Raw genomic sequence first — 20,138 nt, 5'->3', positions numbered from 1 at the left:
AATATATGTAGATTTCTGATCGTCATACCAATATGTTAGTATGTTCACCTACCTACTAATTAAGATGTATGGTTTTGTCGGTGAATGTATATAACGTAATCCCACCGATGGATGATTCTAAGTGAACTCGGCACCTAATGCCTAAAACTTTTTGAACTAGTAAACTGATAAGATACGTCCAGTATTATTATTTCTCGCCTCGGGTATACATATTTTGATAGCAACATGCAGTACATAACATTTTTCAATTCGCCCACACATCATAAACTGAAGTATTTAGAACTTCACTCGAGTTAAAACATCGGAAAAACAAAAACATAAAAACGGATTACTACATGTTGGAGGATGAACCAGTTGAAGAACAACAACTCTTGATAAAGGCCTCAACGGTTTCGTATAAGGCCTTGGCTTTGTTCCCATCAAACAACTCGCAAGCATGAAACCCATCTTCATCAAACCTCGTCTGCACGTGCACCCCGCGTGCTTTCAGCATATCTGCCACGTGTCTCTGACGATCCACTAACGGATCTCCACCGTAACCGTTAATGAGAGTCGACGGGAAACGTCCCATCTTATCCTTTTCCTGAGGCCCACTGCTCTTGATGGGATTGCTGTACACGTGGTCACGATCTACACCGTCGGGTAAACAAAGTGACCACAGCAGATGAGTCGCTGGTAACGGACAGATCTTATCGTCTTTAAGCCGTGACTCAGAATCGGACGGCTCAACACCGCCGAAGAAAGCTTGGTTCATTATCAGCCCTTGGATCTTAACAGGAGAGAGATCTGTATCCACTACACGCAACGCCACGTTGTAGACGATGTTTCCTCCTGAGCTCGAACCCATGACGAAGCATTTCGAGAAATCCACACCGTCTTTCAACCACGTGTCGCAGTCACCACCGTTGGTTGCGCCACGAGCTTGATCACGGAGCCATAAGACTGCTTCGACGGCGTCTTCGTACGCCGCGGGAAGACGGTGTTCAGGAGATAAACGGTATTCGACGGAGAGGATAATGGTTTGGAGACGATCAGCCATTTTGGTGCAAGATTCATGGAACGGAGCGGAGGCGGCGCTGTAGAGAATGAATCCGCCGCCGTGGAAGTAGACGAGGATGGGGAGTTTGGACTCCGGCGGAATGTTCCGGGGCTTGAAGATTCGGATGAAGGTGTTGTTGGTTTGGTTTAGTGGGATGTCTTTGGAGTGCTCCGTTGGGGGCAATTTCGGGAACTCACGGTGTCTGGTGAGTGATCCATCTGAGTTTAGTGTTATGTTGAGGAACTTGTACGGGTCGCTTGAAGGTGGAGGAGCTTCCATGGATGATGCTTCAAAGAAAGAGAGAGTTAGATGTATTTTTTTTGAGGTGAGAAATGTGTGATTATGAAGATGAATTAGGTGAACTAAAGTATACGAGAGGTTGAAAAGCTCAACGTTTTCATTAAAGATTGGGACTTTTCATTCAAAGCTGTAGTTGGATTTGCCTAAAGAATCGTGCAAAATTTGCATATATCTCTCTCTATTATTAGTGTTTTAGATTAAGACTACTCTATACAGTGTACTATCGATTACGATTGAGACTATCGATTACGTTTACAAAAACCTAATATAACGGCTACTATATTATGTACCATAATAATCGACCATATAGTTAATGTGCATTTAAAAAAAAATCATAACTCCTTTCCAGAGCCGGACCTGAGGGCAGTGGGATGAAACATTTCAATAGGGCCCCCACATTTTTTGGGCCCATTTTTTTTTTGTGTGTGATTATATATGATTATTATATATGATTATATAGGAAAATTTAGCATAATTTGTTAAGTATATTTCATAGAAAATGTAAAAAAAATTACATATTTTTACAAAAACTCAAATTTTTAGTTTGTTTTTTGAAAGATATCACACTACTATGTTTGTAAAAATAAATTGTTTTAAATTATGTTGTTATGAATGCATATCAAATGAATGCATATTGTTATGTTGTCCAATGTACAGAGTATAATAACATAGATCAAGTGCTTTTGTATTTTTTGTCAATATGAACAAATTACTCGTAAGGCCGGCCCATCATAGGCAGTTGACCGCTTTGACATATATCTAAGGGTTGATTGTTTTGGTTAAATCTGTAATCGGTACGAGAATTTTTGAAATGAATGGATTTTAATTTTTGAATTTGAACCATGAGGATTATGAGAACATTTGCACAAGTACGTATACTCTGTCTTCTGTCTCCTATAAGTCATAAACTTTAATTGTGAAATACCATTGGTCCAATACCATATTTTAATTTTTGAGTTTGAGCCATGAGGACATTTGCACAAAGTAAATTCTGTCTCCTAAAGGTCATAATAACCTTTGAAATGTGGAATACCAATGGTCCAATACCATGCAAATATTCAGAGCACGACAAAGTGACAATACAAAAATAAAGAGAGTAGATTTGCTCCATACCCTTTTTTCGTACAGTGGGGGGAGACAGGGATGGCAAACATTTTTAAACTTGGTCCCATTTTGTAGTTTTTTCTGCATAGCATTCAGCAAAAGAAAAGGCAATTGAACTCTAAATCATGATCATCTTCTTGATGTCAATTGGAAATTCTTTATTGTCTACACTAAATATGTTAAGCAACTAGATCTTCATAAATATTTGCAAAAAGCTAATCTTATGGAATTTAAGAGTTCCTACAACTCGCAATTGGTTTAGTGTTTTGAACCGGGAAAATCTACACTTGATGACTGAGCTCAATACCAACCCCCAGTGTCACCGTGCTTTCCTCCTTGACTTAAACGGAAAACCCATAGGAGGCGAGGGAGAAAACTCAAACGGCAAGTGCGGAGGCTCAGATGCACCCGAAAGCATCTGAACAATCTCTTTCATCGTTGGCCTCTTAACCGGAGATCTTTGCAGACACAATAGTGCAATAGTAATACATAGAACCGCTTGCTCATTCTCCAAAGAATGTATAGATTTATCAACTAAATCCAACAATTTACCATTGCAAGCCAATTGCTTAGCCCATGATATCAAATTAGCCCTCTCAAACTCTGACATAGGCGATGCTGTCACTTGCAATGGCCGTCTCCCTGAGACAAGAACCAAAAGCAGAACCCCAAAGCTGTAGACATCACATGTCTCAGACAACACACCTCCACCGCCACATTCTGGTGCAATGTAACACACCGTACCTCTCATACTTGGTGTGCTGCTTACTCCACCGCTCTTCTGAACATTCACATCACACCATAAACCAGAATCCTGACTATTCTTTTTACCCATGGCTGATTTTAGCTCCCCGCTTAACCCATCTACCCACCAATCTATACTATTTCTCTTCTTCCTCTTGGTAGGGTTAAGATTCTGGTCACGAACAGAGGAAGCATCATCGTCTCTATCTCTATGAAACCAAGAGTCAATGCTTGAAATTGAGCTTAGCCCTCTTTTCATCTTCTTCTTCTTCTTCTTTCTAGTTAGCTCTTCACAAAACTCTTCCTTCCACCATTCTCTAGGCTTTCTCTTCTTATCTTTCTTCCTCTTCTTAGAGACTGATGATGACTCACCATCACCACCACTGTTGATCCATTCCTTATTGTCGTTAGGTCTCTCTTTCTTAATCTCACTCCCAATCCATTCCATCACATAATCCTTCACACTCCCTGATTCAATCCCTCCTCTGCTTCCACCATTGTTGTCCTGTTTCCACCACCAATCCCTCTTCGAACCAACTTTAAGCTTACTACTACTCCCCGGCGATAACCCCGATGCCGCTCCCGGTGACAATCCCGTCTCCGTCAAGACGCTAACCGCACAAGTTTCCGGCGACGGTATCGATGTCATCATCTCCGGAGATGCTACACCCACCTCCACCGTCAAAACACTAACCGCAGAATTCTCAGGCGAAAGTCTCGATTTTTCCCCCGGAGACACCACCGTCTCCGTCAAGACGCTAATCCCAGAATTCTCCGGCGAGAGATTGACAACATTACCTTCTTCAAACACAGTAATAACGCTTTCAGTCTCTTCAAGGATCGAACCATTATCATCAACAGCAACAACAACAAGATCCTTTCTCTTCTCATCTTCCTCAATCAGAATCCTAGTATCTAAATCCTCAGAGTTTACTCTGGCTAAACCGAAATCTCCAATCTTGGCTTTGAAATCAGAGTCAAGAAGGATGTTACTAGGTTTAACATCTCCATGGATGATGATTGGATCACAAGAATGATGAAGAAACTCGATCCCTTTTGCAATATCCGTAGCAATCTCAAACCTTTTGTTCCAATCCATAAGCTCCTCACATTTACGATCCAAAAGCGCGTCTTGTAAACTACGATTCGCCATTAGCTCGTAGACGAGGATAAGCCTCCGGCCACGACGATCAGATGAGAATCCGAGGAGAGAGACGATGTGAGGAGAGCCGATTAAGTGAGAAGAGAGAGAAAGCTCGTTGTGAAACTCATGCTCGCCTTGCAAAGAGCCAGCGGAGGTGTCCATGACTTTGACGGCGAGTGAATCGCCGCCGCCGTTAGGGAAATCAGCTTTGTAAACAGAGCCGAATCCGCCGTGGCCGAGGTGAGTCGAGTGGGAGAAAGAGTTGGTAGCGCGGCGGAGCTGAGAGTAAGAGAAGCGGCGGCATTGGTAGTGTTGAGGAGACTTGGAGTTGGAGATAAGATCGGAAGGAGCCGTACGGTTTTTGAAGAGTCTCCGGTAAAGAAGCAGAGTGACGAGGATGAGTAAAATTCCGGTTAAGGTAAGAGAACCGGCGATGATGAGTGGAAGAGTTTGGAAACGGTGATGACCGTGGGTGAAAGTCGTAGTCGATGGTAACGGCGGTGGAGAGTGACGAGATGGCATATTTTAGTAAATAAATGAAGTTAAAAGAAGTCTCATTTAATCGGGAGTTTCTTCCATTGAAGAAGAAGAAGGTGAGATGATAAGTTCTAACTGACAAAAATAATATTTTAACTGTATTTTTAATTAAGGGAGGATAATAAAGAGAGATGGTTGTGTCTGTGTGACTGACAGTGTAGAGTTATGGTGACGTGTCGGAGAATAAATGGGCGATGGTGACTATAAAAAAAGTGACAGTCATGTGAACGGATATTATTTGATTACGTCGTTTAGCGGAGACCGGTGGAGATAGTTTCAGTTCTCACCGAGTCGTGTGAGATTTTAAATGAGGGGAGCGTGAGTAACACGCGGAGAGTTGAGGTGAGATTCACGAGAGATTTGGCTCCCTTGTGAAGAGGTCCACTGTGGAACCCACGAAATTTAATTGGAGAAGCGATGGTGAGGTCAACCTCACTCGCCTTTTTTTTATAAAGGAAGCGTGGTGTAACACGCGCGTGCATCATGTGAGTTTTTTTTTGTTTTGGTTTGGAACTATGCGGTGATGATAATAAGGATCCGGTTAAATCAGATTTGATTAGCTAGGACCATTGGTTTAACAGCTAGCTTGAGCATGTGCAATTGTGGATGATAACATAATCGGCAATTTTAGGATTAGACGTTCAGTTTTGTTATTAACTTGCTCGACTAAGATGTTTAATCAATTGAAAAAAAATCATATATAAATACTAGATGTAAGAAGAAAAAAAAGAAAGAAAAAAAACAACAACAAAAGGTTTGGTCTATATCGTGATGGTGGCGTCAGGGAAAGGAGGAGGCAATGTTGAGGGAGTAAACGTCTCATAACTCTCCCTCTCTATTCTTCGCACTCCCCTCTCTATTCTTTGGACTCTCACCTTTTCTAATAAAAGATGATGAGACGATTTTACCCTTACAATTTTATTAATTTAGATTAGTTTTTTTAAATAAAAAAACAAATCCAGCTTTCTTTCGATCCGAGAGACACCTGACCTGGTTACTCACCTCTCAACTTAGCCGCCGGCGATTCTTCCATCGTCGGAGCTCCTACTGCTATCGTTCTTCACCAACTCAAGTTGAATCAAGTTGTTCTTCAAAATGCAGGTGCGTTACTTCACATTAGAGTAGCTTTTGGTTGAATTTATTTTTGATTTGTAAATATAGAAATTCAGTTGGATTTAGATCGAAGAAAGCTTAGCACATTGGGTGTTTTACAAAGGTTAATAGGTCGATTGAGCTATCTAATAGATAAGAAAGGGATTTGGCTTTCGATTTCAGTGAATTAAGGAGATTAGAACTCGTTTACCATTCGATTCGATTTTGATAGGAGAGAGAGAATGTGAAACTGGTAATACTAGTATATTTAGTAAAACTAGTAAAACTAGTTGTAGTACTAATTATGATTTTTTTAAATTGGTTGGATTGGCAGGATACAATATGCGAGAACGTCAACCTACATTTTAAATGTGAAGGTCGAATGTATAATATAATGTTCAAGAGGAATACAACATTGTTGATGTTAAAAGCAAGGATACAGAGGAAGCTTGGGTTTGTTGAAAGTGACGTTCAGTTGCAGCTGAGCTACAAGCCACTACTGGTAGAAACATTGGAGCATTGTGAGCTAAATGATGATGAGGATGTTAATGTTTATCTAGACTCCGTTAATTATGAGAAGGGAAGATGTATGTTGTTTGTGAATGTCATCCATTCCGAGCCACAGCCTAAGCAAGTTCCCATAGTGCCCACAATTCCCATAGTGCCCACAGTGCCCATAGTGGACCAAAGTTATGTTGGTATGAACTTTGAAAACCAACAAGAGAAGGATGGTGAAATCGGACCTAACGCCATTGTTGTCTACGTAGGCAAAGAAAAGGCTGTAGATGGTGATTCTAATAAAGATGTTGAAGTTGAATCACGTGATGAAGGTGATGAATATACTAAGCCACGGCCTATTGTAGAACCGTGTAAGTATATTGAACCATGGGATGATGGTTTGGATCTGACTAAACTTCAAGAATTTCCAAACAAGAAGACATTGCAAGATGTGGTGGATAGAGTTTCATTCGCTAACTGTTTTAGTTTTGAAATAGAAAAGTCGGACAAGGTGTGTTATGTGGTCAAATGTCCTAAAGAAGGATGTAACTGGGGTTTACGAGGTGGTAGGATTTGAGGTACATATATTTTCTCGATTAGACGGCACAACAAGATGCATACATGCTCTCGGGCTAGTCAAAGTTCAAGCAACAATAAGAGAAAAGGCACTCCACAATTAATTGCTTCTCTTTTACATGGTGATTATCCAGGGCAAATGAAAACTCCACCTTCGACGGCGTTGAGAGGGAAAATTCAAGCTGTTACTGATTTGAAAGGTAACCTAGAAGAAAGCTATAAGTTGCTGCGATGTTATTTGCACATGTTAGAGAAGGTTAATCATGGTACAAGATCATATGTGCATTGCAATGAGAATAATAAATTCATGTACTTGTTCATAGCTTTGGGAGCTAGAGTTGAAGGATTTAAAGTCATGAGGAAAGTTATAACTATGGATGCAACTTTTCTAAAGAACGGATATAAGGGTGTTTTAGTTTTTGCGTCGGCTCAAGATCCTAACCGTCACCATTATCCCTTGGCGTTTGGTGTTCTTGATGGTGAGAATGATGCAAGTTGGAATTGGTTTTTGGAGATGTTGAAAACCGTTGTTGGGGATTCTTCTGAAATAGTATTTATGACTGACAGAAATACAAGTCTCATAAAAGCCATAGCTAATGTGTATCATCTGGCTCATCATGGTTTTTGTATATGGCATTTATCCCAAAATGTGAAAGGTTATGCTCGTAACGTCAACAAAGACGTTGTTGCATGGAGATTTAAGGAGTGTAGTAGGTTTTACACAGTGGCTGAGTTCAACATTGCTTACGCTTCTTTTACGACAAGATATCCTTCTGCTGCCAAGTATCTTGAAGAATCTACCCAGAAAGAAAGATGGGCAAGATGTGTTTTTCTAGGAGATAGATACAACCTAGACACAAGCAACTGTGTTGAATCGCTGAACAGCGTGTTTAAAAATGCAAGGAGGTACTCCTTGATACCCATGCTTGATGCAATACTTAAGAAATTCTCTGAATGGTTTAATGAACATCGGAAAGATGCTGTGTCTGGATCAATCGCAAATAAATTGGTGCCTTTAGGGGAGAATTACTTACATGATTTATGGGCAACTGTTGAGAAACTAAAGGTGACAGAGATAAATGGTTTCGAACTTGAATAAAATGTCATTGACAGTGACGGAAAGCCTTATTTGGTGAAGTTGCGATTGAGAAGTTGTAGTTGCAGGTTTTTCAATATACAAAAGTATCCTTGTGTGCATGCATTGGCGTCTTTCATTACATTCCAAAAATATGGAGGTAAGGATATCGAGTTCCATGAGTTGTGTTCTAAGTATTATTGGACGGAGCTGTGGGCAATTGCATATTGCAGGACAATTTATTTAGTACCTGATAAGTCTCGATGGGATGTCCTAGATGAAGTCCAAGATATGCAGATCATTCCTCCGGTTCGGAAAATAAAAGGGAGTAGAAAGAAAACAAAAAGGTTTGCATCTGCTGGGGAAAAACGACCAAAAACTCTACCTAGGACGCAGAATAAAAGGCGCCGGAGACAAAAACTCCAATGGTTGTTATTTGGAGATTCTTCTAATGTTCATGTTTGATTCACCTCTTCATGTATCAATTGTGTTTGGTTTGACTAATCTCTACTTTTTATGGCATAACTCCCTCTTGAAACTTAATTTGAAGTCTATTAATGTTTTCTTCTTTCAAAAAATGTGTTTATAAGATAGTAGAACTGGCACAACTAAGATAAAACTGGTAAAAATGGTAAAATTGGTACTACTGAAAATAATAAAATTGGTACTACTACCTAAAACCAGTGTTGACAATGAGTTGACAATACATATTGCATAAATGTTCTACATAGGTTACTACTATAAATGAATAAATTTCCAAAATATACTAATTTTAATTTATTTATGAAAGAATCTCAACAAGTGTTTCCTTACACTTTTAATGTCTCTTTGTAAATAATAACCAAGTAAGCATGAAAAAGTTATAGAATTATAACTTTTAACTTATGAAGTTGCAAAAAGCTTGTAATTGTATGCTAATTAAGTTTAATCAACTGTAAAACTAGAAAAAGTACTGCTAAGGTTTAGTATAACTAATTAAACTGAGAAACCTCTAAATTACAACTATGTTGAAGTTTAGTGCAACTGCATTAATCGGTAAAACTGTGTGTGAACACGAAGTGTGAACACACAAATCTTTTACACGTGGCCATGCTTTCGTTTTCTCTTTCTTTCACCGAATATTTTCTCCAAAGTGTAGACTCTCATCCGTTGTCTTCTCTCTCCTCATTCTCATCCATTCATTCATTTTCTTTGAAACTGAAAGTCTTCTCTCATCTTGAAAGTCGAATTCTAGATCTATAATTTCTATCCTTCTCAAACTATGGAACAATTTGAGGCCGACCCATACTATGCTGATCAGAAGAGGGCGAGGAAGTTAGTAGCGTTGCGAGAAGCCATAGCCGATGGTGATTTGGGCATGCCTCGAATATGCCCATGTGGCGAACGAATCGTCGAAGAGATCTCTGAAATAGAAACAGAGAAAAAGAGATGGTTTACTTGCGTTAAGTATAAGGTAAATTAAACCAAATAAAATTCAATTGAGAGATCTGAGTATGATGTCTGTTCGTTGATATATTTTGCAGGATGATGGATTGCACATGCGTAAAATTTGGGCTGATGCAATTGAAGAAGAAACCCAAAGCTTAAGGAAGAATGTTGATAACCATTGGGAGAGATTGAAGGAATTCGACCCCCATCATACTCAAATCTATAATTTGCAGATGCAGCTTAAAGAGAAGAGTGACAAGATTGCCAAACTAAGGGAGGAGGTGGCGTCGCTTTCCACTCGAGTCGACCTCCTGGATAGATTGTGTTTCGATTGATATTTCTAGAGTCGATCTTCTACGTTGGTTTAAAACTTGTTGAATCAGTTTATGTTTCTTATCTTTTATATGAACTCTCTTGTTGAATCAGTTTCTGTTTTTTATCTTTTATGTGACTTCTCTTGTTGAATCATGTTCTATATTTTTCTATGAATTCTCTAGTTTTACGTAGTTTTACCAAAAAGACGAACGACACATCCAAGAAAATAAAGTAGTTTTACATAGTTTTACTAGTAATATCAATCCCAAATCCAACAAAATAACGAAGTTTTACATAGTTTTACTAGTAACGATGACAAATCAAATAAAATATCATAGTTTTATTACTTCATAGACCTTTTTCTCTTCATCCCTCTTCCTCCATCTTGGGAGCTACTCGGTTGCTCATCATCTACTGGCGCTTGGCATGAAACCAAATATTGTTAACACCTTCTAGTATTACCAAGTTTTACTATAGTATTACGAAGTATTACCTTTGATTTTTCTTGCTCTTTCACAAATACTTTCAACTTTTCGATCCTTTTTTCAAGCCCATCAAGCTTCGCTGAAATGTTATCGAACTGGGTTTTCATATCCTGATTCATGGTCTTTAGAAGATCCACCAACTTAATAGTATCTTCTCTCCGTTGTTCATTGGCGTCTATTTTCTCATTCGCATCGTTTTGTCCTGAACGAGACGCCAAATCTGCTGTGTACATCTCCTCCAAAAGTACAGGTAGTTCTCTACGAAGGCGCCACATCCAACTGGCAACTACGACATCATGGGTATCGTCTTCCTCATCTCCTTCCATGATTAATTTGAGAAGAGGATTTTCTTCATCAATATGAGGGATCACACTAGCAATTGCCTGTGTAAACGACCTACTTTAGATACATTACAAACCAAATTATTCAAATGATTAATAAATTCAATTGTTAGGATAACTAACCGTTGTTGTACCAAGTGTATCACCTATATGCTTTAGAGGAAAACCTTTCTGACCGGTACTCTTAAATTTCCTCCTGCACATCCTAAGACAACTTTCATCCGCCTCAAGAATTTCGTCAACGTAAGTGTTCCCCAAAATTGCAACTGCCTCAAATAGTAAAAACTATACAACACAATAAAACTAAAATCATCTTCACTTATAAGAAATATCAACAATGAGAAGACTTCAAATTTTTAACTAACTAACCTCCAATGGAATACAGAAACCTGGAACAGGCCATAACGCATCCTCTTTATGCACGACCCCTTTAAAATGCCTCATTGTATGGGAAATCTCTTCTAGCATGTTATCGAATGATAATCTCCCCCAAGGAAAAGACACACAAAAATCTAGATCATTCACTGTACTTACAACAAATTCATCAATACCCCAGCATCTTTCCTCGAGTCTTCTGTATGGCCTACAATGATGCTTCCTAAAAAGTAGAGAACCGCCATCTTCAACCTATCACGAGTACGACCTGGTTCCATTACCTTTAGCTTTTCCCTCACATCTTGAAGTCTAACCCTTTTTTCGTAAAAAATACTTCCTTCGAAACTCGTTACCACCGGCTTCCTTGTAATTAAGTGGATAACACCGACAATTTAATCCAGATATCAACGCGTGTTCTCTTAGACCATAACGGATTGGAACACCATTCACAACAAACCATGCTTCCTTCTTTTTTTCAATTTCTGCCGTTTGAAGTAAGAGCAACCACATTCCCATAAGCTTGTGGTTTGGGTCCCTTGGCATGTGGAAAATGTGCTTGAATTGTGGATGTTTCTCAAACCAATCCCTCTCAAAACTAGTCAGTGGATGCTCTAATTTATCAAGCGTAGTCAAAGTTTCAGAAATATGACACCTTGTCGATAGCTTGATTATCTTGTTGTACTGACTAGGCTTGAAGTACATTCCTAAAGGTTGCATCGCTTCTGTTTCCTCCTCCGATTCCTGCAACTATATCAGTTTTACATGAGTTCTACTAGTTCTACACCACCTAGTTGTACCAGTTCTACACCACCTAGTTGTACCAGTTCTACATCACCTAGTTGTACCAGTTCTACTAGATCGATTTCAAATTCTAATTTAATTCCGAATGACACAGACTAGTTGTACTTACACTTGCATCGTTGTGCTCCTCGTGCTCCCTCTCACTTTCGCTTGTACTCCTTCTCGAGTTACCTAACGAGTTCGAACTTCCCTCCTTATCTTCTTCTTCTTCTTCTCCTTCATCTTCTTCTTCTTCTTCTTCTCCTTCATCTTCTTTTTCTTCCCCTTATTCTCCTTCATCGTTTTCTTCTTCCCCTTCATCGTCTTTTTCTTCCCCTTCTCCACCTTCTTCTCCTTCATCGTTTTCTTCTTCCCCTTCATCGTTTCCTTCTTCTTCTCCATCGCTTGATTCCACAGAAGTAGATCTCTCGTTATCTCCTCCTTCTTCATCAACTTCTTCTCGATTACTTGATTTCGGAGTACCGGATTTTACTTTCTCTCCTTCCTTCGCATTTTCTCATTCGCCCATCGGATTGGATTCCTCCGAAACTCGAGTTTCACTTTCTTCCGCCACCGTACTCAAAGCTATCTCTCTTCCCACTGTCGCCGGACTCAAACCCGACACACCTACTTCCAGCGAATCGGATTTTACTTTCGAACCACCATCTCCTTGTGAGATCTTCTTTTCTTTCAAACGATCACTCCTCCTCACACAACCCCCCTTGTTTTCACCATCTTCTTACTCGATTTTTGGTTGATTTCAAACCCTAGTTCTACAGTTTCACCCAAATCGATTCGAGTTTCCCGAAGAAAGACGAGAGAGGAGTGAGCGGTTTTAAACATAAATTTTACAGTTTTTTTTTTAAAGATACCGATTCAGTTTTTTGGGTCTTAGATCTGATTTCGTTTGGCTGGGTGGATACTATCCAGATATTCTTTGTAATTATTTTAGTTTTCTTTGGACAATAATGTAAAAGACTCATTTCTCGGTTTAAAAAAAAATTGAAAATATAGACCAAAAAAGAGAGGAACTTTTGAAATTGTCAGAAATGATTTAAGGAGTTCTGAAACAAAAACTCTCGTTGAGGTCGCTTTTTCGAGTGATGGGATTTTGACCTTTTCATTTTTTTGCCTTTTATCGTTTTGTTCTGACTCTTTTGTTAGATTTTCGAATGTGTGGCTTTGTGTTGGTTTACTTTTTTTTTTTTTTTACTTTTTACCCAGTTTTAAGGTTTTTGGACCCGGATTCACGCGCACGACTAACGCTCGTTGGTACAAAACAAAACTGTGGGATCACTTCACTAAAGTTCAACATCATTTTTACTCGCTGGCACCATCCTTTTATTTTTGACTTAGGGGGAAAAAACAAAAAACAAAAAGTCAAAGTTCATCTTCTTATTAGCTAATTAGAGAGCGATTGAAATGAGAAACAATGGTAATCCCACTTGATATTAGTGGGGTGGGTGATTTGTTTGTTTTAATATAACAACAAGGTTTGTATTAAGTATTTTTTTGAATAAAGAAGGGGTAAAGTTGCACTTAGGGGTTTGGGTTTGACTTTAGTAACATCGTCGGAAAGTTGAAAAGGGAATCTATGGAAAACAAAGCCTTTTGCAGGTTAAAATGCAGATTCAGATGTATTTTTAACGTCTGTTTTTATATATTTTAATATGGAGATTGCAGAAGACGAAGAAGAAGAAGAAGTGATGAGTATAACTGTATAAAAATGCTCATGTGAGTCCACTATTTAACCTAAAACTACAAACAATAATTATCATTAGAACACTAATGTTTTTACTAGCCCGAACGTTATAGCCAACTCTTGTCGGGGCCCGTGACCGTGGTCCCCAACTTTCCACCACCGTTACATAAAAAAAATATATATACTACTGATGTTCTTTTGTTTTTTGTGTTCCACGACCATCCGAGATTTAGTACTAACAGTTGATACTTGATAAGTAAGTAGTAGTAAAAAAACCCATTTGATTCAAGCTAATTTTTTTTACTATACTACCAACTTTGACCTTTTATTAAATGAGCACAACACCAGATAAATTTACCAATTAATTTAAGATTTTGCCTTTTTGCAGTTAAGAAGATAAAAGTTTGAGTTGTCTCATACATTATTTGACAAAAATATCAAGAGAAACACTTAAGAGGGGCAAAAACCAGATTGAGCAGCTTAACCGAACATCAAAACAAATACAGCTAACAGTAGATAAAAGAGAGTAACGTACACCTAAGTACATGGTTACGCTGCCAAATACCAGTTAATGTGATGTGGGGTTCAACAGATGAACTATATATAATCTCAGCCGTATTATACCAACGGCTGCATACAATTTTGGCAGGCTGGTTTCTAATCTCCCATGTGTCATTAGATTAGAGTTCTAGAATCATATACTTTTTGCATATGTTTTAAATCCGAATAATTAATGACAAATCAACGTCCAATATACAAGTATTTTCTTCTCTTCATTTAAGCTACATTAAATGTTATCTTCTCTTCATTTAAGCCTACCAAAGTTAATATTTAATTTGTATCAAGTATTTTCCATGTATGCCAGCAATTTAGGTAAGTGTTATATACAAACATATACAACTGGCAACTAATACCGATTGAGGGTTTTGCATGCGAACTTGCTTCTCCATATTAGATAATATCTTTGAATTTGTTGACAATATTCATTAATGAAACTTATATTGATGAATATAAAGTCCATGATTGAGTTATATCTCCAGTTTCCTTATACTCAAAGAGTAGAAAAAAAGAAGAAAACGGTCGTCCAATGGACCTCTCACTAAATCAAGGCATGTCTCTGCCTCTCTATTTTCTATTAACATTCTTCTTTTTCTTATTTACTGCCACCTCAAAAAAGCGGAGGAGCTCTAGCCACGGCAAGAAGCTTCCGCCTGGTCCTCCGACATTACCATTGGTCGGAAACATATTCCAACTCGGACCCAATCCTCACCGTTCACTTGCTGATTTTTCAAAAACCTACGGACCTATAATGAGTTTGAAGCTTGGAAGGTTAACCGCAGTGGTTATATCTTCACCAGAAGCAGCTAAAGAGGCACTTAGAACACACGACAATGTCTTGTCCGCTCGATCCTTTAACGACCCCATTCGAGCCTTTGATCACCATAAACACTCCATTGTCTGGATTCCTCCCTCGGCTCGTTGGAGGTACTAACTCTATCTAAGATCAAGACTATAATTTGATTACTTTTCTTTTTAACTTTTTTTTTTGTGTTTGAAGTCATCTGTACACCAGACTATATTTGATTAAAACGAGTTATACGCTGTTGTATGCATCTTCAGGTTTCTGAAGAAAACAATATCGAAATATTTGTTATCACCACAAAACCTAGACGCTATTCAATCATTAAGGATGAGAAAGGTGGAGGAACTAGTGAGCTTAGCAAACCAATTTAGCGAGAAAGGAGAAGCTATTGACTTGGCTCGTACTTCCTTTGTCACAGCTTTCAATATCATCTCAAATGCTCTGTTTTCTGTAGATTTGGCGACCTATGACTCGAACTCGTCTCCTTACGATTTCTACGACGCAGTGGTCCACCTGTTGAAGATCTCCGGTAAACCCAACGTAGGAGACTATTTCAGGTATATGAGGTTTCTTGATTTGCAAGGTACTCGTAAAGAAGCAGTGCTCTGCATAGAGATATTGTTTAGTGTTATCCAAGAATTCATCGATGCTCGGATGGCCAAAAGATTGTCTCACACAGATACAGAGCTTAAAGAAGTTTCGAGTATTGATATGTTAGACTCCCTTCTGGATCTCACACAGCAAAACAAAGCGGAATTAACCATCAATGATATCAAACACCTGCTTCTCGTAAGTCTTCCACTAACACACATGGCATGATTAAGATATTATAGATATGCAGTATCTTCAGTTAATCCCCTTGTTTTTTTTTGTGATAGGATATGTTTGTTGCGGGCACAGATACAAGCTCTAGCACAATGGAGTGGGCGATGACTGAGTTAGTCCAAAGCCCGGAGAAGATGGTAAAAGCTCAGAGTGAGATACGGCAAGTAATTGGTGAAAACGGTGTCGTTAAAGAATCTGATATCCCGAGTCTGCCTTACTTACAAGCAATTGTGAAAGAGACTCTTCGATTGCATCCTCCAGCAGCTTTGATCCCAAGGAAATCAGAATCTGATGTTTCAATTTTGGGTTTCGTCATTCCTATGAACACCCAGGTTTATTTCATAGTCTTTTTTTAACACGCTAACATTAATTACCTCTTAGTAACCTAGGATGCACGTTAGTAGTCATAGCTTTATTTTTTCGTTTTGATTGTTTAAGTTTGAATTGTTCGGTTCAAGACCGAACACTATTTGGTTGTTTTCGGTTTGAATAGAAAAGTTGAATTTGTTCGATTTGGTTTAGTTTTTAGGTTTTACACAGAGTAAAGTGGAAAAATATGTATTCTAATGATTCATTATGTAAGTTTTTTTTCCTGAAATTGATAATGTTAATCAAACATAGTTATTTTTTTTTCACACACAAAAAGAAAATGATATCAAACGTAAGTTTAAATTTGGTTGTTGTTTGTTTGGTTTGATGTATACATAGAATAGAACCAATATGATTTTTTTTATTTGGTTAAATAGTTCCTTCTCTGTTATTTTAGGTTTTGGTGAACGTGTGGGCGATAGGACATGACTCGAGTGTGTGGGAAAATCCAATGAAGTTTGAGCCAGAGAGGTTTTTGTTACGAGAAACCGATCTAAAAGGCAAAGACTTCGAGCTGATACCTTTTGGATCAGGACGAAGGATGTGTCCGGGAATCTCTATGTCTCTTAGGACAATGTACATGGTGCTTGCCTCTCTTCTCTATTCCTTTGACTGGAAGCTTCAAAACGGTGTCGTCCCTGAAAACATGGACATGAGCGAGGCCTTCGGTCTTACCTTACACAAGGCCAAACCTCTTTGTGCCGTACCCATCAAGAAAACTATGTCTATGTGATTTTCATATTTTTAAAAAAATGTACCTATGTTATTATAGATTCCTTGTGGGGCTAACTCCTATCAAAACATATACAGTTTTATGGACCCTTTCGTATGGCTCTGTACTCTATCCGTCGCTTAGACTGGGACCGACGGTTCTAAATAAAAATAATGTGTATTAATTCTACGTGTGTTTGAAAACATATCTATATTTTAAATTTTTTTGTCACCAAATACATATTTGAATAGATACTTAATATTTTGATAATATCATTGACTCATTTTTAGTTTTTTTACCAAAATCATTGACTCAAATTTTGTTCACATAAGGAAAAACCACAAACATTTTGTAAACTATAAATTGTTTACCAAAAAAAAAACTATAAATTGTTTTTTTTCTGTAGAGATAATATCGTCAAATCTTGACCATTTATCGACCAATTCAATGTACAATCATGAAACTTTAGATCAACTACTGAAATAATTGACTAAAGGGTATCTACAGTTTACAATAAACGGCGAGATTGAGTTGCTTAGGTACAAGAGCAAAAAAACATTTTCGATTTGATAACGAAATGGTTAAACTCATTCACGGATACGTGTCTCTTGTGATTGGTCGGTAGTTTTTTGTATTCACTTCATTGGTTGGCTTTAAGTGACAAGTGGCGCCTACTGGTATCAAATTTCTTGACCATATCACCCGGTAGGATGTATTTGGACCGTAAGCAGTATTTTTCATTTGGTTGAGGTATTTGTTTTTTATACGAATTTTTAAAGTATTTAAATGACTTTTTCGAAGCTTTGAAAATTCATCACGCATTGCAAAGAAAATATTACTTGGAGAAAAAAAAAATGATGGAAATTATCTTTGGAGAAGCTCTGTTTCTCCTCTTTTGTTTTATCTTATCAACTTGCCTTATCTTCACCACAAGATCCCGGAGCTCTCGCAAGGTTGCTCCACCGCCTCCAGGACCCCCGCGACTGCCCATCATCGGAAACATTCACCTTGTCGGTAAAAACCCACACCGTTCATTCGCCGACCTCTCAAAAACATATGGACCAATCATGAGCCTTAAATTTGGAAGTTTAAACACTGTGGTCGTAACTTCACCAGAAGCTGCACGAGAGGTTCTAAGAACACACGACCAAACCTTCTCTATCCGTAACCCCCCTAACTCGATACGGTCCATTAACCACCACGAGGTTTCCGTTGTCTGGCTTCCACCATCGTCGTCTCGTTGGAGGTATAATTTAACATCGATTTTTAGTTTTTTTTTTTTAATATTATTATATGCATGAGCTTTCCATCTCACTGATAAATCATTTTTCAAACCAAATAAATATATAAATCACATGATTATATGGGATCTCTAATTCTCTATGTATATAAATATATCTATATTTTTTTTTTTGGTGGAAATGTATGTAAATATATTGTGTGTGCATGTAGAAATTTTGCATAATGTTTAAATTCAGTGACCAAAAATAAGGAAAACAATATTATTCCGCTTTTTCTTGGGTAAACTTGTTGCACTGTTTCATAGTCAAATTTGTACACTAATGAATTTCCGTGATTGAATTCCACATGTCAATTTTTGCACATTACGTATGTTTTTTTAATGTTGACTAACAATATGTGGTGATGTTTATTATGTTTTGTTTCATTTAGACTATTAAGAAAACTATCGGCAACGCAGCTCTTCTCGCCCCAGCGTATCGAAGCCACGAAAACATTGAGGGTGAACAAGGTGAAGGAGCTTGTTAGCTTCATGAGTGAAAGCAGCGAGAGAGAAAAAGCTGTTGATATTTCTCGTGCAACCTTCATCACAGCTCTTAATATCATATCAAACATTCTATTTTCTGTCGATCTCTGTAGCTACGACTCGAAAAAATACAATGGGTTTCAGGACGCGGTGATTGGTGTCATGGAAGCTATCGGGAATCAAGACGCTTCTAACTACTTCCCATTTTTGGGGTTTCTTGATCTGCAAGGTAATAAAGAGACTATGAAGGCTTGCTCGGAGAGGTTGTTTAGAGTTTTCCGTGGGTTAATAAATGCTAAGATAGAGGCAAAATCATTGCGTAATAACCCTAAAGATGTCTCGGACAGAGATTTCTTGGATACGCTTCTCGAACTTACAGAAGGAGATGAAGCAGAGCTCAACACTAACGATATTGAACACTTTCTCTTGGTAAGTCTTGCCATTTAATTTGTAGATTTTTAAAATCATGTGAATTAACACGTAAGACATCACTAAGACTTTAACTGTACGTATGTATATCAGGACCTGTTTGGAGCGGGCACAGACACAAACTCTAGTACTGTGGAATGGGCGATGGCAGAGTTACTTCGAAACCCTGAAAAAATAGCAAAAGCTCAGTCTGAGATCGACCGTGTGATCGGTCAAAAAGGTGTTGTTGAAGAGTCTGATATCTCGGAACTACCCTATTTACAAGCAGTTGTGAAGGAAACATTCCGGTTACATCCGGCTGTTCCGCTTCTCGTCCCACGAAAAGCAGAATCAGATGTGGAGGTTCTTGGATTCCTCGTACAGAAAGACACTCAGGTTTTGGTGAACGTGTGGGCCATGGGACGAGACCCGAGCGTGTGGGAGAATCCGACCAGGTTCGAGCCAGAGAGGTTTTTGGGGAAAGAAATGGACGTGAGAGGTAGAGATTATGAGCTTACACCATTCGGAGCCGGAAGGAGAATTTGCCCGGGATTGCCTTTGGCTGTGAAAACAGTGCCTCTTATGCTTGCTTCTCTTCTCTATGCCTTTGATTGGAAGCTTCCAAACGGCGTCGTTTTTGAGGATTTGGACATGGACGAGAGCTTCGGTCTCACGTTGCATAAAACCAATCCGTTACATGCCATTCCCGTCAAGAAAACGCGCCATTAGTTAGAAACTTAGTCTTTTTTTCTTTTAAGTACGAACTAAATTTCACAAACAATACAATTATTTACCTGATTTAAAATAAGAAACATTTCAAATGTGATTCGAAGAAGACTTTAATTATGGAAAGAGGTCGACGAAGAAGAGTGCCAGTAACGTTATTAAATTAATCGTCCAATGCAAATGCCTCTCAGCGCATTGTATATACTTGAATGAAGAGTTGCGAATCACATTTTTGGTACCTCGAAAAGCGACGATTATAAGAGGACGAAAATTAATATAATTATTTTATCAAAAAAATAAAATAATATGTTCTTAATATTTTCACAGTTTATTTTTCTTGCTATTGAAAGTTTGAGACTAGCTAAACCTTTTACTAAAACCTTCATATTAAATCAGAAATATGCTTTAGGTTTTGTTGTTCAAAAAAAAAAGCTT

General features: G+C 38.3%; 5 protein-coding genes across 5 annotated transcripts; 2 read left to right on the top strand and 3 right to left on the bottom strand.

Annotated features, from left to right (window-relative positions):
* LOC104793521 (probable carboxylesterase 8) lies at window positions 158-1,480 on the bottom strand. The gene has a single exon (XM_010519880.2). The coding sequence runs from the start codon at window positions 1,316-1,318 to the stop codon at window positions 332-334; it is 987 nt and encodes a 328-aa protein (XP_010518182.1). The 5' UTR covers window positions 1,319-1,480; the 3' UTR covers window positions 158-331.
* Window positions 2,555-5,020, bottom strand: LOC104793520 (receptor-like serine/threonine-protein kinase At2g45590). Its single transcript, XM_010519879.2, has one exon. It carries the CDS (start codon window positions 4,851-4,853, stop codon window positions 2,763-2,765), a length of 2,091 nt encoding a protein of 696 aa, XP_010518181.1. The 5' UTR covers window positions 4,854-5,020; the 3' UTR covers window positions 2,555-2,762.
* On the bottom strand, window positions 10,295-11,770 carry LOC109133386 (uncharacterized protein At3g43530-like). Its single transcript, XM_019246451.1, has 4 exons — window positions 11,388-11,770; window positions 11,048-11,276; window positions 10,802-10,963; window positions 10,295-10,720 (listed from the first exon to the last, which is right to left on the bottom strand). Exons 1-4 carry the CDS (start codon window positions 11,768-11,770, stop codon window positions 10,295-10,297), a joined length of 1,200 nt encoding a protein of 399 aa, XP_019101996.1.
* On the top strand, window positions 14,464-16,989 carry LOC104793519 (cytochrome P450 76C3-like). The gene is made up of 4 exons (XM_010519878.1): window positions 14,464-15,020; window positions 15,156-15,687; window positions 15,777-16,055; window positions 16,490-16,989. The coding sequence occupies exons 1-4, from the start codon at window positions 14,623-14,625 to the stop codon at window positions 16,823-16,825; spliced, it is 1,545 nt and encodes a 514-aa protein (XP_010518180.1). The 5' UTR covers window positions 14,464-14,622; the 3' UTR covers window positions 16,826-16,989.
* LOC104793518 (cytochrome P450 76C2-like) lies at window positions 17,608-19,870 on the top strand. The gene is made up of 3 exons (XM_019226870.1): window positions 17,608-18,050; window positions 18,476-18,998; window positions 19,092-19,870. The coding sequence occupies exons 1-3, from the start codon at window positions 17,659-17,661 to the stop codon at window positions 19,704-19,706; spliced, it is 1,530 nt and encodes a 509-aa protein (XP_019082415.1). The 5' UTR covers window positions 17,608-17,658; the 3' UTR covers window positions 19,707-19,870.

The sequence above is a fragment of the Camelina sativa genome, chromosome 6 (genome assembly GCF_000633955.1).
Source record: "Camelina sativa cultivar DH55 chromosome 6, Cs, whole genome shotgun sequence".
NCBI classification, from domain to species: Eukaryota; Viridiplantae; Streptophyta; class Magnoliopsida; order Brassicales; family Brassicaceae; genus Camelina; species Camelina sativa.
Note: the sequence above shows the minus strand (reverse complement) of the source record. Positions and strands in the feature narration are given on the sequence as shown.